General features: G+C 41.1%; 1 protein-coding gene across 12 annotated transcripts in view; it reads left to right on the forward strand.

Moving 5' to 3' along the window:
- Positions 1-16,875, forward strand: part of NEK1 (NIMA related kinase 1) — a 223,059-nt gene that overhangs the window by 157,583 nt on the left and 48,601 nt on the right. For all 12 annotated transcript variants that reach the window (XM_082468835.1, XM_082468834.1, XM_082468832.1 and 9 more), the window contains 3 exons: positions 1,206-1,271; positions 1,355-1,583; positions 7,994-8,146. In XM_082468835.1, the coding sequence (XP_082324961.1) occupies positions 1,206-1,271; positions 1,355-1,583; positions 7,994-8,146 (448 nt within the window). The remainder of the gene's footprint in view (positions 1-1,205; positions 1,272-1,354; positions 1,584-7,993; positions 8,147-16,875) is intronic.

A 16,875-nucleotide genomic window follows, 5' to 3' on the forward strand; every position in this document is an offset into this window, starting at 1 on the left:
CAGAGGGAAGAGTCCTGAGTCATATTACACATTACCCTGATTCTGTCCTTTCCTGGTCATTGAAGTCTGTGCCTTTTATTTGTTGAATTTCACGAAGTTTTTGCAGACAGCACTGACGTTATTGGCACACCAGTCTTTTACAGCCTTTGTGTTTATCTTGAAAATAAGATTGAGTGGGAAATACCAGCCTTGGTCACCCTCAAGGACTTGATATAGGAAGCCACTGTTGCTCAAGCAGGTGTAGTCTCTCTTCTCTCTGGTAACGAGCGTGTGCTGCGTTGTTCACTCCAACTTCAGATGCCCCTGTGCGGGCCCTTCCCGGTCCCCAGTCTCACATCCCACGTAGCTGCTCACCTCTCTGGTCGTAGCGACTGCTAATGCCTGCCACTTTACTGGGTAAAATGCTCTTTGTCTGTTTTACATGTATTACTTTAAAACTGACTACTATTTAATAATATTTGAGGTAATCCATGTAACTAAATGGTTTTTCTTTATGTGTCTTCTTGCTAAATATCACTTCCTGAAAACTTTGAGAACCGCTTTTCCTTGCCCTGAGTCTTCCAGATACCTTTGCTTTCGCAGTTTTCATAACTACTAATTTCTTCTTTTCATATATTTACAAATTCTAGATCGTCTAGATTACTCTGATTATACTAATCAAAAAACAAAATTTATTTTATCGTTAGTACCAAGGACTCAGAACTCTTTATTTTTACTCTTTGCTTAGGGAGAAAAGCCAGTTCTCAATTATGTTTAGTAAGTAGTATGGCTTAATAAGAATATATGTACCTGAAACATAAAGACAGCTTCAAAATAACACAGCCTGTCTTGAATTATTCATCCATCAAAACTTCCCTAGCTCTGAGTATATGAATTTTTAAAATTTCTACAGTAAATGTAAAATTACCAAGAATCAGGTGCCAAAGAGGAAGAGAATATAGTTAAATATGTGATCAAACAATCCAAAAATATGACAAATAATTGAGAACTGGCTCTTCTAGTATATATTACATCTATTAAATGATAATATGTAACTATTTCTCATTGCTGATAATGAAGAAAGCTGTGTTAACATTTTACAGGAATAAAAAAATTCACAAGGAGCATGAAATGTTAATGAAAACAAAAAGTAAAAATATCAAAAATTTTAAGGTGGACTTTTAAAATAACATTATTTCTTACTCTGTAACTATCTATGTTTAAAGGACAGAAGTTTGACTGATGCCCAAGAAACCTCAGAAGAAATGCAGAAGGCTAACAGTGCTATTTCGGTAGGTACAATTTTCAAATTTTCTCTCTCAATCATTTTACTTAATCGTATACCTATTAAAATACAACATTTTAACTGTTTCAGAGTAAGCGCAAAATACTACGTAGATTAAATCAAAATCTTAAAGCTCAAGAAGATGAAAACGGAAAGCAGAGTCACTCTGAAACCGGTGCAGTAATTGTTCACGAAGACGCCAAAGAGCAGGAAAAAGAAAAATCGGTTTCGTCGGATCGCAAGAAATGGGAGGCTGGAGGCCACCTGGTGATTCCCATGGATGAACTGGCACCGGACACGTCCTTCTCTGTGACTGAAAGTGCGTATGAGCGCACTCGTGTCCTGCCTGGTGCGGCCTGGCGCGCTTAGAGGGGCTGAGAGAGGCTGGAAGGGTTTCTGTAATAGGTGAAACGTGGCGAAGACGATTCAGCTTTCACATGGCAAGGGTTTTTCACAACAGTCTGTAGCGTGAGAGCAGGAACTAGCGGCGCACGTTTAAATTGTGTTACTGCACTTTAGGCCTTTCTCCCACGTTAGAGTCACCTATTAACAGGGGTAGTTCTTGGTGAGAATCAGAGTAGTGAACTTCAGCAAAGACTCAGAAGGGCCCGTCGGCATTGAGCAGGGGTGTCGAGAGGGTCTCACGCAGTGATCCCTTTGCTCAGCGATGATTCCTGAGCCGCTGCCCGTTTCTCGCATGGTTCCTGGCTCTGGAGGTGCAGCAGGGAACCAACAGACACACATGCTCGCAGGAGGCTCACTTTCTAAAGGGCCGGTCTGCCCATCAGCTAAGTAAGTACAGTTCTACGTGAGTTTTCTGATGGACCGCTTTGGTAGAATTCTTTCTGGTGTTGGAGAAGAGTCCACAGGCTCCACAGCAAGCAGTTCTGTATTGAGTCCCACTACCTGCCACACACACTGCTGAGCAGTGAGGACACCACAGTGGTTGAGACAGAGCCCCTCCCTGAGAGCAGAGTGCGAGTCAGGGCATTGGTCAGTCGCCAGGAGGTGGTTTCTGGATGGCGTGGTGTGCTGAGGGGTGAGACGCGTGAGCTGCCCTGAGCCCATGACGTGGGGGAGAGCCTGGGACCCTGGGGAGCCGATGCAGCTAGCGCAGACGTGAAGGTGAGAATCCCCGAATCCTCCGGGGAGGGAGGGGTGAGCGGGCCCAGAGCACGGAGAAGCCGCAGCTGGAGCGGACCATGCCTGCAGCAGGCTCTGTCCGCGGCCAGGTAGGAAATAGCTTAGGCTTCGCAGGCCGCAGGGACTGTGCTGCCACTTCTCCACTCCAACACTGCTGCGCAGGAGCAGCAGCAGGCACTGTGCAAAGGTACTCATGGGGCCGTGTTTCCAGTACGGTGTTTTTTTTTAGGGACACTGACATTGTAATTTCATAAAATTGTCTTTATATCTTCTTTCTTCTCTCCAACTTTCTCTTTCTCCTTTGCTGTCTACAGTGCTCATGATTGCTTCCTGGGGCGTTTTTTGTAACAACTGCTTTAAAATCCTTATTAGATCATTCTCGCATGTGTGTTACATTGCTGTCGGCAGCTAGTAGCCACCTCCTGAGAGAGTTAAGGTTTTCCTGGTTCTTCTTATGCTGAGTAATTTTGACTTATGCCCTAGACATTCTGAACATTCTCTTGCAAGGTTCTGGTCTTGTTTACATCTGATGGAGAACATTGATAGTTTTGCAGTCGGCCCAGTTAGCGTCAGGGCCTGAGCTCCCACCTGCCTTCTGTGGCCTGTGCTCTCAGTGTCGGCTCCTGTTTCAGAGCCTGGCAGTGCTGCTTGACCTGTCCGGCTGTGTACCACGTGGCGGCTGGTCTGGGACCTGGGTGGTCCTCGGTTCGCTGGCTCAGTTTTCAGTCTTTGATACGCAGCACAGGATCAGATCCACGTGTGCACAGGAGGTGAGCGCAGGTAATAGCAGGCAACTTCAGGGGGTTGCCTTCTGGAGCTCCTTTGTCTGCACTGTCTCCCTGGTGTTTTCTGTCTCTGGTCCTCTGGTCAGAAAGCTGAGGCTCTGGTTACCTCACTCTGCCCTGTGCTTGGAGCAGGGTGGCCAAGAGCCGGAGGAAACAGCCCCGCCGTCTGGGCACCACGTCTCCACCAAACAGGACAGAAGCGTCCTCTCCCCAGCTTTACGGGCTCTGGGTTCTGATTACCCGTGGCGGCGCCTGGGGGCTGGAAAGGAGGCAGCGGAGGGAGGAGAGAGAGATCCTCACCCTCTCCCTCTCTCCAGGCATCAGGGTTCCCCGGCCCGGCCCTTGAGACAGAGTGGAAGGCCCCTCCTCGAGCTTCCTCTGTCCGCAGCCCAGTGCCCTCCCGTGGGTGTCTGACTGGGGAAAACGGGAGGGGGACGGAGTGTACCGGCTGCCGGGGGTGCGTTGAGTTCCTGTCTTCTTCGCTCACCCGGCTGCTGGCTGCTGCTCGGCGTCCTCATGCGGCTGCTCCTGCGCCGGTCCTGGTCCTCAGAGCTGTGTCAGCGGGGGGCACGGCCGACGCGCGCTTATTCCTCCGTCTTCCCAGGGGTCGGAACTCTCGTCATCCTTTAGATGTGTAAACACGACGAGAAAAAGCGTTTATGGTACTTATCCGTGTAGTTACCATTTCTGCTGTTCTTAATTTCTTTGTTTAGATTTATGTATCCATGGTATCATCTTCCTTCTTTTAACATTTCTTGCAATGCAGGTGATAGATTCTTTCAACTTTCGTATATTGAAGGGGATTTTTACTTAATTTTATACCTTATTTTTAAATTAATAGAGTTAATTATATAATTTTATAAGGTATAATTTAAATTTTTTTAAATTTAAAAATTGTATACCTTAATTTTTAAAAGCTGTCTTCTCTGGGTATAGAGTTCTAGGTTGGCAGTGTCATCTTTGAGTGCTTTAACGATGTTGCTCTGTCGTCCTTTTACTCGCGTTGTTCCCGACAAGAAATCAGATTTACCTTTGTTCCTCTCTCCATAACATGCTGTTGTCCTCTGACTGCTTTTAAGACTTGTGTTTATCACTGGTTTTGAGCAGTTTGACTGTGAAGTGCCTTACCATAGTTTTCTTCATGTTTCTTTTCCTTGGGGTTCACTGAGCATCTTGGGTCTGTGGTTTATCATTTTCATCAGATTGGAAACGTCTTTTCCAATATTTCTTCAGGTATTTTCCTGTGCTGCCTCCCCGTCCTCTCGGGGCTGCAACCTCACGTGTATCAAGTTGTCCCATAGTTCACTGATGTGCTTTTCATTGTTTAAGATTCTCTTTTTTCCTGTGCCTTTCATTCTGGATAGTTTCAGATTCACTTATTTTTTTCTGCATTGCCTAATCTAGTGTTAATCCCATCCAGTGTATTTTTCATCTCAGATATTGTGGGTTTCATCTCTAGAAGTTCGATTTGGGTTTAAGTATCTGCCATGTCTGTACTGAACGTTTTGATCATGTGGAATACAGTTATAAAAACTTTATTAGTGTGCTTGTGTGAGAATACTAATGTCTGTCTCCATTCTGAGTCCATTTGCATTGGTTAATTTTCCTCCTTATTATGGGTCCTATTCTTCTGCTTCTTTGCATGATTGGCAATTTTTGATTGGATGCCAGACATTGTGAATTTTACCTGGATGGGTGCTAGGTTTTTTTGTGTTTCTGTAATTATTCTGGAGCTTTGTTCTGGAATGCAGTTAAGTTAGTTGGGCTCAGTTTGATTCGTTTATGTCTGTTTTTAAGATTTGTTAGGTGAGATCAGGGCCACATTTAACTAGAGTGCAGATTCTTCCTAGCACAGAGGGCAAGCCCTTCTGAGTGTCCAGTTCACCACGAATTATGATATTTTCCAGTCTGGCTGTGGGAAACAAGCAGTGTTTCACGTCCTGTATTCCCTGTAGTCTCTCGCGTGGTTCTTTTCCTACCTGAGGTCATTTCTTCACACATTTGCTCCCTTCAGTGGTCTGCTGAATACTCAAGGCTACCTTCTGGAAGTCTCTGGACTTCTCTTTCTTCTGCCTTAGTCTCCCAAGGGTCGGTCCTAGCTCTGTCGCCAGAACTCAGGGAATCTGCTGGGCTCTGCCTGGGTCCCCCTCCTGAGCTGCAGCTGGAAACTCCCAAGGCAGCAGGAGGGGCCGTCACAGGAGTTGTCTTGTTTGTTTCTCTTCTCCCAGGATCCATGTTCTTACCTCTTATCTTACTTCTTGTCCAGTGTCTTGAGACTGATGTTTTATATATTTTGTCCAGTTGTTTTGGTTATTCAGGCAATAGCGTAACTCTGGTCACCCTGTTCTATCTTACTGGGAGTGGATGTACTTGAGACCAGTTTTTAGAGGCTGTTGCACTCATCTAGACAAAAACTGAAGACCTTAACTGAGAGATAATAAAATCAGACATATGTAAGAAATTCTCGAGGACAGACTTGTAAGGGCTTCAAGGGAAACTCTTCTACAAGTTTGTCAGGGCAAGAACTTTGAAAAGCAGATGAAGAAGCATCAGAGTTAGGAAAACTGAGAGTGTGGTATGGATTTACAAGAAAAAGAGACAGCAAGACGAGGGCTAGAATATCTGCACTGAGTTTGTCGGTAGAGACATGGTGACCTTGATGAAAGCAGCGTCGCTAGAAGGCTGGGGGCAGAAATAGAATCCAGGGATTAAGAAGCGCATGGCAGCTGAGGAAGGAGCCTCTTCCAGAAGCTAAGCTGTGAGGAGAAGAGAGATGAGGGTGGTGCCGGGTGGTGGAACCTTACGGAAAAGAGCCTTGAGGATAAAAGTGCATCCCCGCACCCATTTTAGTACTTGCCTGACCTCTGTCGCGGTGCACATGGGAACCCAGCGTCCCTTCCGGTGCCTGCGCTGGCGCCCCGTGGCCCCACTGCCTCTTTCCCAAGCCCTTTGCACGGCGGCCTCCTTTTCTTCATTCGGACCCTGTTGTTCCACTGCTCCCATTTCTGAAGCCCTCCTTGTAGCAGAGCTCTTCACAGTATTGTCTGTGTACAGCCGGCTGCTGGCTCTGCACCTTCCCCCCACCCGCTTCACCCCATTTCCCACCCTCCCCCTTTAGATTGCTTTGGCACCTTTATCCAACACCACGTGGCTGTAAGCTTTGGGTCGGTTCTGGGTTCTTTACCCTTCTTAACTATCCTTTTAAAAATTGTTCCTTATTGGTAATCATTTTCCCTGAACAAAACTGAAATTACCAGCTAATCTGCAGAAATTTACTTTCATGGACTAGTACACAAAAATTTGTATTAACATGTATTTGGTCACCTTTGAAAGTTTATATGACTTACACTCCGTAATAATATCCTGTCTGTTACTGCTAGGTGCCTATATGCTTCATGTATTATTATCAAATGTTCTAAAGACTCAAACTTCAGTAGGTCCTTTTCTGGTTTTTGCTTTGCTAAATTTTAGTAAAAAGGTTTACCCCAAATTATTATTGTCAAAAAGGAAGTGTCAGTTGTCTACTTACGATAAATAAGGTAAAACAAATTTTCTTAGAAATACTTTTCTCTACCTTTAATCCATATGCACATTTATCTTAAGATTTTTTTTTCTATTCTCTTCAGTGAAATTTACAGAAGCAAAATATTAATTTATAGTTTATCTATTTCTGTACTACCCCAGATTATTCTTAATTATCTTAGGTTTAAAATAATTTTTTTTCTCAAATAAAAATTTTACAGAAACATAATTTATGTTTTTTCCATTTTTATATTCCCTAAAACTAGAGTTTAATTCATAAGTGTTTTAAAAGGCAACTTTAGATATATTTATTATTAGTAGTATTAGTTGCTTTTGTTTTTTTCTATCATTTATTATTCATTCCCTGAAAGTCCTTTTTTTGGGTTTGGTTTTGGTTTTTTATGTTGATGACTATTTATTATTTTTTTAATTTAATTTTTATTTTATATTGGAATATAGTTGATTTACAATGTTCTGTTAGTTTCAGGTGTACAGCAAAGTGAATCAGTTGTACATATACGTATATCCACTTTTTTAAAGATTCTTTTCCTATATGGGTCTTTACAGAGTATTGAGTAGAGTTCCCTGTGCTGTACAGTCGGCCCTTGTTGTTTATCTGTTTCATATATAGTAGTGTGTATATGTTAATCCCAAACTACTAATTTATCCCTCCCCCCCCCAACCTTTCCCCTTTGGTAACCATAAGTTTGTTTTTGAAGTCTGTAAGTCTGTTTCTGTTTTGTAAATAAGTTCATTTGTACCATTGTTTTAGGTTCCACATGTAAGTGATATCATATGATATTTGTCTTTCTCTATCTGACTTCACTTAGTTTGATAATCTGTAGGTCCATTTTTTTTTTTTTTAATTTATTTATTTATCCATTTTTGGCTGTGTTGGGTCTTCGTTTCTGTGCGAGGGCTTTCTCTAGTTGCGGCGAGCGGAGGCCACTCTTCATTGCGGTGCGCGAGCCTCTCACTATCGTGGCCTCTCTTGTTTCGGAGCACAGGCTCCAGACGCGCAGGCTCAGTAATTGTGGTTCACGGGCCCAGTTGCTCCGCGGCATGTGGGATCTTCCCAGACCAGGGCTCGAACCCGTGTCCCCCGCATTGGCAGGCGGATTCTCAACCACTGCGCCACCAGGGAAGCCCTGTAGGTCCATTTTTAAGCACCATCGTTATATTCTCTTTGTGATGTAACCTTTTTTTCCTGTGAAGCACTCAGTTGGATAGAAGATCTTAAATCTGCCTTAAGAAATTTTTTTATATCTTTTTCTTCTAGAACATACAGTGGGAGAGGTTATTAAATTAGATCCTGGTGGATCTCCAAGAAAAGTCTGGGGAAGAAGTCCTACAGATTCTGTTCTAAAGATACTTGGAGAAGCTGAACTACAACTTCAGACAGAACTCTTGGAAAACACAACTATTAGAAGTGGTAAGCAGAGACACTAGTTGTTTTTCTATGCTACAAATAATATTAAAAATGGAATTGTATTTTTAAAGATGTGTCTATTTTAAATGAATTGTTTGTAATAGACTACCTTTTGTTATAATAATTTTCTAGTTAGCTGGAGAGTGGTTGCATTTTCTGGGGAGTTGTCTCAAACAGTAGTCTTGAGTTTCGATCTGAAGTAACCTGGGTGGGATCTAAAAATAAAGGAAGAGGAAATGTATATGGGAGAGGGGGAGCCGGAAAAATAGAGCCGTCAGAATGCCGTTTCACGTGAAGAAAGATGGAGTAGCAGTGCGTTGAGATGAGTGGTGTATGTTTAATGGGGATTCAGGAGTCGAGTGGACTGAAGGACTGAAAGATCTTGTCGTAGGCGCGGCAGGCGTTGTCCTAGGCCTGGGAGGATGCGTTGGTGTGAGGCAAGAGGAACGCGCTTGTGGTTCACGAGTGCGACGGGTCTCAGTGTTACAGCTGCGCCAAGAGGGGAGTGCTCCTGTTATCAAACAGGTGTTTTAGGAGTTCACAGCTTACTCAAACCAAGAGGGAGTCGAAGATGGATTTTCTTTTTTGGAAGTTGTGTCAAGGCTTGAACGTGTGTGTGTGTATGTCACTTTTCTGTGGGTTCATGCTCGCTCCCACCCTCTCTTTCTTTTTATCTGCCTCTCCTTAAAGCTTAGAGTGAAACTTATATCCAAAACTGACACAAGAATAAGCTGGGAGGTGAAGCTACTCACATTATGTAAAAAGGAATTAGCCAGATGCTGACAATTAGCTCCGGAAATGAACCTACATACTTATTACAGAAGTAGCAAAAGTAGGTTGTTCTTTCCTTATTAAGAGTGAACCTCCCAGCTGCTAATCATTATAGCATTTCTTTAATATTAAAGGGAAAAAAAACAATTTGAACAAAGTGTATAAAATCATTTGTTTGAAAAAAGGGCAAGTACATGAGTGTGTATATTTGTAATCAATTTGTTCACACTCTTGGGTCTGGAAGTTGTGCAGTTGATGCCAAATAACAATCACAACCAAAAATACAATACTAGTAACAAATTCCTACACCTCAGTCTGAGCCTGTTCTCAAATGCCCCAGGCGTTATTTAGAAAGAAGTGCCTCCAGGCTAAAGCATTTCAAAAATAATAAAAATTTCAGATTATTTGGTAGTCTAAAAGTCCTAAATATGTTCATTCCCATTAGAACTATTACATTTAAATTCAGATTCCTCTTATGTAAAATTTTTATTGCTTAAATAAATGTAATAATGGTCTATGATAAGAGTTAGGCAGTGTGAAAGCAGGACTCTCCTTCTCCATACAAATAGTCCATCTACATAGAATTGGAACTGAAATTTTTTTTTATGATTTGTCTTTTTAAAAATCATATTTACCAACTGCTGAATACTTATTAGCTGTGCATACTATTATGTGTTTGGTGGTAAAGCTACAAAGAGTAAAAGATGGTCGTTGCTCTCAGAAGGCAGACACAAATGAAAACAAATAAAGGGTAATATTGCATGAAAAGGGCAAGATTAGAAGTACCCACAAAGTTAAGAGGTAGTGCAGAGATGTTTATGTAATTGACTTTATCTGTGATAGTGGAAGGCTTCCAGGCGCTGTCATCTGCTGTTTTTAAAATTTTTCTTCTAACTACATTTAATTACAAGAATATGCTCTGTGCTGAGATTTTAAGACAAAGAAGTTACAGTTGTTGGCGTCACGGAGATCGTGTGTGGCAGAGGTGTCGCCTGTGAGACGGTGTGGGCCCACAGCCGAGGAGGCTCTGGGTTACCAGTACTGTCCCGTGTCATTGATGCTGCTAGGCTTTTTGGGTCAGGGAAAGCCACAGAGAGAGCAGGTGCTTTTGAGCTGGGCCAAAGATACAAAAGAGCCCACTGGGTAGTTAGGGGAGAGGACGAAATTCTAGGCAATTTGCAAAGACGCAAAGGTTTCGTTAACATGTGTGAGAGCATCTTCATGTCATGGAAAGAAAGTTCTGGTTTCATCACTTGCCAGCAACCATGGGGCAAATTCCTGACTTTGACTTCCAGGTGCTCGGTGTGTAGAATGGAAACACTGTCATTCAGGACTGTTTTGTGGATTAAATGACAAACAGGATGGACTTGTGTTGTCCTTAGTCTTCCAATCCTTATGTCACTGTCTCTTTCATCATTTTGATTGTTGAAGCTCTTTTGTGATAGATTCCTTAGGAGGAGCTCATGTGAACAATGCAGCCAAAGATTTTGCATGTTCATAAGTTTGTGTGAAGACTTTCTTCTTGAAGGTAGGTTTGGCTAAATATAAATCCTTGACTTACATTTCCTTTCCTTGAATGTCTTTAATGGATAACACTGTTGTATTGTGACTTAAGGCATAGCTGTCAGGAAGTCTGGTGACAGTCTTACTTTCTTTTCCTTTTAAATGGCTTGGTCTTTTTGTTTGGATACTCAAAGGATATCTTTTTCCTTAAAATCCAATTTCTTAAAATATATTCTGTTGTTGGTTTTTTGTTTTTGTTTTTGTTTTAGTACATGGTTGGTTTGTTTGTTTCTTTTCATAGACTTTTGTTTTAGAGTATTTTTGGGTTCACAGCAAAATTCAGCAGCAAGTACAGGGAGTTCCCATATACCCCCTTCTTCCACACATGCAGAGCCTCTCTAACCATCACTCCCCACCAAGAGTGGTGCATGTGTTACAGTCGATGAATCAACATTGACACATTATTATCACCCCAATCCATAGTGTACCTTAGGGGTTTAGTCTTGCTGTTGTACTTTCTGTGGAGTTTGACAAATATTTACTGACCTTTATCCACCATTTTAGTATCATACAGAATAGTTTCCTGCCCTAAAAAACCCCTGTGTTCTACCTGACTATCTCTTCCTTCTCCCAAACTCCTAGCAACCATTGATCATTATACTGTCTCCATAGTTCTGCCTTTTCCAGAATGTCATATGGTTGGAATCACACAGTGTGTAGCCTTTTCAGACTGACTTCTGTCACTTAGCAATATGCATTTAAGTTTTCTCCATGCCTTTTCCTGGCTTGATAGCTCATTTCTTTGTAGTGCTGAATAATATTCCATTGTATAGATATACCACAGTTTGTCAATAAAGGTTATTTAATAGGTTGTTCACCTATTGAAGAATATCTTGGTTGCTTCCAGGTTTTGGCAATTATGATTAAAACTGCTGTAAACATCTGTGTTCAGGTTTCTGTGTAGACATAAGATTCCACCTCATCTGAGTATATGCCAAGGAGCCCAATTGTGATTGTATGGTGTAAGAGTATATTTAGTTGTGTAAGAAACCACCAAACTGTCTTCCAAAGTGGCGGTGCCATCTTGCGTTCCCACCCATGTGGACTGAGAGTTCCTGTTGCTCCACATCGTTCAGCAGCATTTGTTGTTGTCACTGCTGTGGGTTTTAGCCACCATAGTAGGTGTGCAGTGGTGTTACCTTGTTTTAATTTGCAGTTCCCTAACGGCATACGATGGGCAACATCTTTTCATAGGCTTCATTGCTTTCTGTATCTTCTTTGGTGAGGTGTCTGTTCAGATCTTTGGCGCATTTTTTAATTGGGTTTGTTTTTGTTTTGGTTTGGTTTTTTTAATTCTTTTTGGTAACTGTGTAAGGTGATGGATTTTTTTAATATAAATTTATTTATGTACTTATTTATTTTTGGCTGCGTTGGGTCTTTGTTGCTGCACTCAGGCTTTCTCTAATTGCAGCGAGTGGGGGCTGCTCTTCGTTGCAGTGGGTGGGCTTCTTATTGCAGTGGCTTCTCTTGTTGCGGAGCTCGGGCTCTAGGCATGTGGGCTTCAGTAGCTGTGGCTTGTGGGCTCCAGAGCGCAGGCTCAGCAGTTGTGGCGCATGGGCTTAGTTACTCCGCGGCATGTGGGATCCTCCTGGACCAGGGCTCAAACCCGTGTCCCCTGTGCTTGCAGGTGGATTCCCAACCACTGCGCCACCAACGAAGTCCTGGGTTGTTTTTTTATTTTTGTTCTGAGAGCTTTTTGTGTAGTTTGGTTAACAGTCCTTTGTTTTTATTTCATTTGTAAATATGTTCTCCCAGTCTGTGGCTTGTCTTCTCATTCTTTTGACAATGTCTTTCACAGAGCAAAAGTTTTTTAAGATAAATGAAATTAGCTTATTAAATGTCTTTCATGGATTGTGCCTTTGGTATTGTATCTAAAAAGTCATTGCCAAACCCAAGGTCACCTGGATTTTCTCCTAAGTTATCTTCCAGGAGTTTTATAGTTTTGAGTTTTACATTTAGGTCTGTAATCAATTGTGAGTTAATATTTGTGAAGAGTGTAAAGTTGTTTATTTGCCTGTGGATGTCCAGTTGTTCCAGCACCATTTGTTGCTAAGAAGACTGTCCTTTTTCCATTGAATTGCCTTTGGTCCTTTGTTAAATGTTAGTTGACTATATTTCTGGGCTCTCTGCTTGTTCCATTGATTTGTTTGCTGTTCTTTCATTAGTATCACACTATCTTGATTGCTGTAGCTTTTAGTAAGTCTTGAAGTTGGGTAGTGTTATTTCTCCAGCTTTGTTTTTCTCCTTCAATGCTGTGTTGACTAATCTGGATCTTTGCATCTTTATGTAAACTTCAGGATCAGTTTGTCGATATCCACATAATAACTTGCTGGGATTTTAATTAGAATTGCATTGAATCCATATATCAAGTCGGGAAGAACTGACATCTTGACAGTATTGAGTCTTCCTATCCATGAACATGGAATATCTCTTCATTTGCTTAGTTATTCTTTGGTCTTTTTCATTAGAGTTTTGTAGTTTTCTTCATCATGGTATATTTTTTAATATGTAGTTTCCAGTCTTTTTTAGGAAAGTATTCTTGAATTATAGTTTTTTGAGTTCTTTGTTCTGTTCCTTAAGTATACTTCAGGAACTTCTGGTATATTTTGGATCTTTTTTGCTTATCACTTTCTCTTGAATCCTTTTTGTCAATTTTTTTCTTTAATTAAAATTTTTTTCTCCTATTTACCTTCCATATCTCTTAAGACATTGTGTGTTTTGCTTATATGATCTTGTTTTTTCTAGAATCTTTATTTTTCAGATTTTTTCCCTTCTTTTCTAATCTTTCCTGAGCTCTATCAACTGCCTCATTTCTGATTCTTTTCTCACTGTAATTGTATTATATTGTAATTTATATTTTTATGTTGTTCTCTTATATCTTCTACCATGTTCCTAGTTTTTCTATTTGATTTTTAAGTAGTAGGCTATAATTTGAATTTGTTTCATGGATTTTTATTATCTCTGGCCCACAGAGGACACTTGGCGTTGTCTGGAGACTTTTTGGTTGTCACTGATAAGATTACTATAGGTATCTAGTGGAGAGAGGCCACACAGAGTGCATATTGTAACAAGTGTTCTCCCAAAACAAAGAATTATCTGACCCAATAGTGCCAAAGTTGGGAAACACATCTATGGGGACATTATTCTATTTCTTCTTCTTTTTTTTTTTTTTTAAATTAATTAATTCATTTGGTTGCACCGGCTCTTTGTTGCGGCAGGCCAGCTCCTTAGTTGTGGCTCCAGGGCTCCTTAGTTGCAGCATGCAAACTCTTAGTTGTGGCATGCATGTGGGATCTAGTTCCCTGACCAAGGATCGAACCCCGGCCCCCTGCATTGGGAGCACAGAGTCTTATCCACTGTGCCACCGGAGAAGTCCCCCTATTCTACTTCTTATTCTTTTTTTTTTTTTCTGACAGTAACTTTGTATAGAATTTAACAATGATCCTTTTATGTTACTTATTTTCATGTGAAATTAGATTTGCTAAAATTTTAGGAAGGAAGAGTGGGTAAAAATAGCTTTTCTAACTTTATAACTTGAGCTTCCTCTTCTGTTATTTTTGTGGCATGTTTAAAAACCATGGCCTCATAGAGTCTGAGCTCTTCTGTCTTTGCTCCTTTCCCCCTCTTTTCTCTGTCCTTTGTTTCTGTTATCCCTGCACAGATCAGTTTGGATTTTCTTTCCAGCAATTTCTCCTCAATGTGGGGCTTTGATCTCGAAGGGAGCTTCAGGTGGTTAGTTTCGAGAATTCTTAGGAGCAGACTGCCCCACCCTTTTTGACTTCTCCATTGGTCCTTCCTTTTAAATGAAAATTGGAATGTGTAAAAACACTTCCTGTTTTGGCTACTCTCCTTATATTGCCCAATCGTGCTTACCTGTGAATACTTGCTGGCTTTTTGGGGTTCTCCTGATCTGGGGTCTGTCGGGTGCCCCATTGTTTCCCTCTGCTTTCTTTTGCACAGATGCTATTGCCACCTAAGTCTGGAGCTGACTGTGATTTGTTCCTGTTCACATGTGTTTTGGGGGCTGTGAGGTCACCTAGATTTGCTTTAGATGTTATTTGTGGGTGTTTGGTTCTCTTGGTTTTGTCTGTTTTGTGGAGGGGTTCAGGGAAATTTAAAAAAATAAAACAAAAAAAATTATGTTCTTTGCTATCTTGCCAGAATTTCTCTATTTGGCTTTAAATATTTAATCCATGGATGGTGTTGCTCTAAAAATTTTTGTTCAGTTTGACTATTCTTCCCTTCTTAACATGTAACACCTATACTCTCTACCCAAGAAAATAATTCATGAGGGAAGTTTGCCTATAATTTTCCTTTTTTGTAAAGTGCTTATGGTGGTTTGGAATTAAGGTTTTCCTGACTTATGAAACAAGGTGGGAAATGTCGACTGAAAAAAAATGCACAACCTAAAAGTTGAGAATTATGTTTTATTTGGTGAACCAAACTGAGGACTTAAACCCAGGACACAGCATCTCAGACAGCTCTGAGGGGCTGCTCCAAAGAGTTAATAGAGGAGCTAGGATATATAGGGGTTTTTGGAACAAACACTAGATAGTCAGAACTTCAAAAGATTGCTGTTAATTTGAGAAAACCAGACATCTCAAGTTAAGGAATTCAGCACTCTTCTATGTATGGGAAGATGCAAGAGTCTGGGCTCACTGAAATAATTATTTTTGATATTTACCTTTCGATATGCACCTCAGCTGTGCGGGGCCAGAATCCTGTGTTTTCTCATCCTGAGTCCCCTCAGGGTGCACCATTGGGGAGGGGGGCGGAGGGGGATGGGGAGTGGCTACAGCAGTGACTGTTTGATGGGGGGGGCATCCTGTTTCTATCCTGAGTCCCCTCAGGGCTCACCTTTGGGGCAGCTGTAATGTGATGGCTTACTTTGTTTATCGATATGGCAGGCAGCATTTATTATTGACAGAAACATTCCCATTTTGACTATATTCTGGAATACTTTGTGAAAGATTAGTATTATTTTTTCCTTAAGTATTTGGAAGAATTCACCTGTGAAGCCATCTGGACTTGGTATTTTCTCTGTGGGAAGATTTAAATCATAAATTTAATTTATGTTGTGATTTCTTTTGTGTCAGTGGACCATTTGCAAGTGTTTTGCATTTAATTTCCTAACATTTTGGGGTTTTTCTAGTTATCTTTCTGTTGTTGCTTTGTACGCTGTGTTGTGGTTACAGAACATCATAGTGTACATGATTTCAGTCCTTTGACATGTTTGGTGCTTGCTTTCTTGCCCAATTTATGGTCTCTTTTGTAAATGTTTCATATGCATTTGAAAGGAATATGTATTTCACAGTTACTGTATTTATGTATGTATTGGGTTGGCCAAAAATTGCCTTCGGTTTTTACATAAAAATAAAAGACACATTTTTCATTTTCGCCAAGAGTTTTATTGAACAACCTATTCACCCTTTTGTTCCACCAACTTCTGCCGTTTTTCAGGCAACTTCATAATTCCATGTTCCCAGAACTTTTTATCTTTTTGAGCAAAGGACTGTTCCAGGTGCCTTTTACGGTTTTCCAGGGAATTGAATTTTTTTTCATTATGAGAATTCTGTAAAGACCGAAGTAAATGTAAATCCGAAGGAGCAGTGCCTGGTGAATATGGCGCATGAATGAGAATTTCCCAACCAAGCTGTAACAGTTTTTGCCTGGTCATCAAAGAAACATGTGGTCTTGCATTATCCTGATGGAAGATTATGCGTTTTCTGTTGATTAATTCTGGGCTCTTTTTGTCGAGTGCTGCTTTCAGTTGGTCTAATTGGGGGCCGTACTTGTTGGAATTAATCGTTTGGTTTTCCGGAAGATTCTCAGAATAGAGGACTCCCTTCCAATCCCACCATATACACAACATCACCTTCTTTGGATGAAGACCTGCCTTTGGTGTGGTTGGTGGTGGTTCATTTCACTTGCCCCACAGTCTATTCTGTTCCACATTGTTGTACAGTATCCACTTGTCATTGCCCGTCACAATTTGTTTTACAAACAGAACATTTTCATTACGTTTAAGTAGAGAATCTCATGCGGAAATATGGTCAAGAAGGGATTTTTTTAGCTTAACTTACATGGAACCCAAACGTCGAAGCAGTTCACATAACCAAGCTGCTGCAAATGATTTTCAGTGCTTGATTTGGGTATTTTGAGTATGTCTGCTATCTCCTGCGTGGTATAACGTTGATTGTTCTGAATTAATGTCTCGATTTGATCGCTATCAACTTCAACTGGTCTACCTGACCGTGGAGCATCGTCCAGCGAGAAATCTCCAGCACGAGACTTCACAAACCACTTCTGACATGTTCGATCCGTCACAGCACCTTCTCCATACACTGCATAAATCTTTTTTTGCATTTCAGTTGTGTTTTTACCTTTCTTGAAATAAT

The sequence above is a fragment of the Balaenoptera physalus genome, assembly GCF_965194825.1.
Source record: "Balaenoptera physalus genome assembly, chromosome: 7".
In the NCBI taxonomy this organism is placed as follows: Eukaryota; Metazoa; Chordata; class Mammalia; order Artiodactyla; family Balaenopteridae; genus Balaenoptera; species Balaenoptera physalus.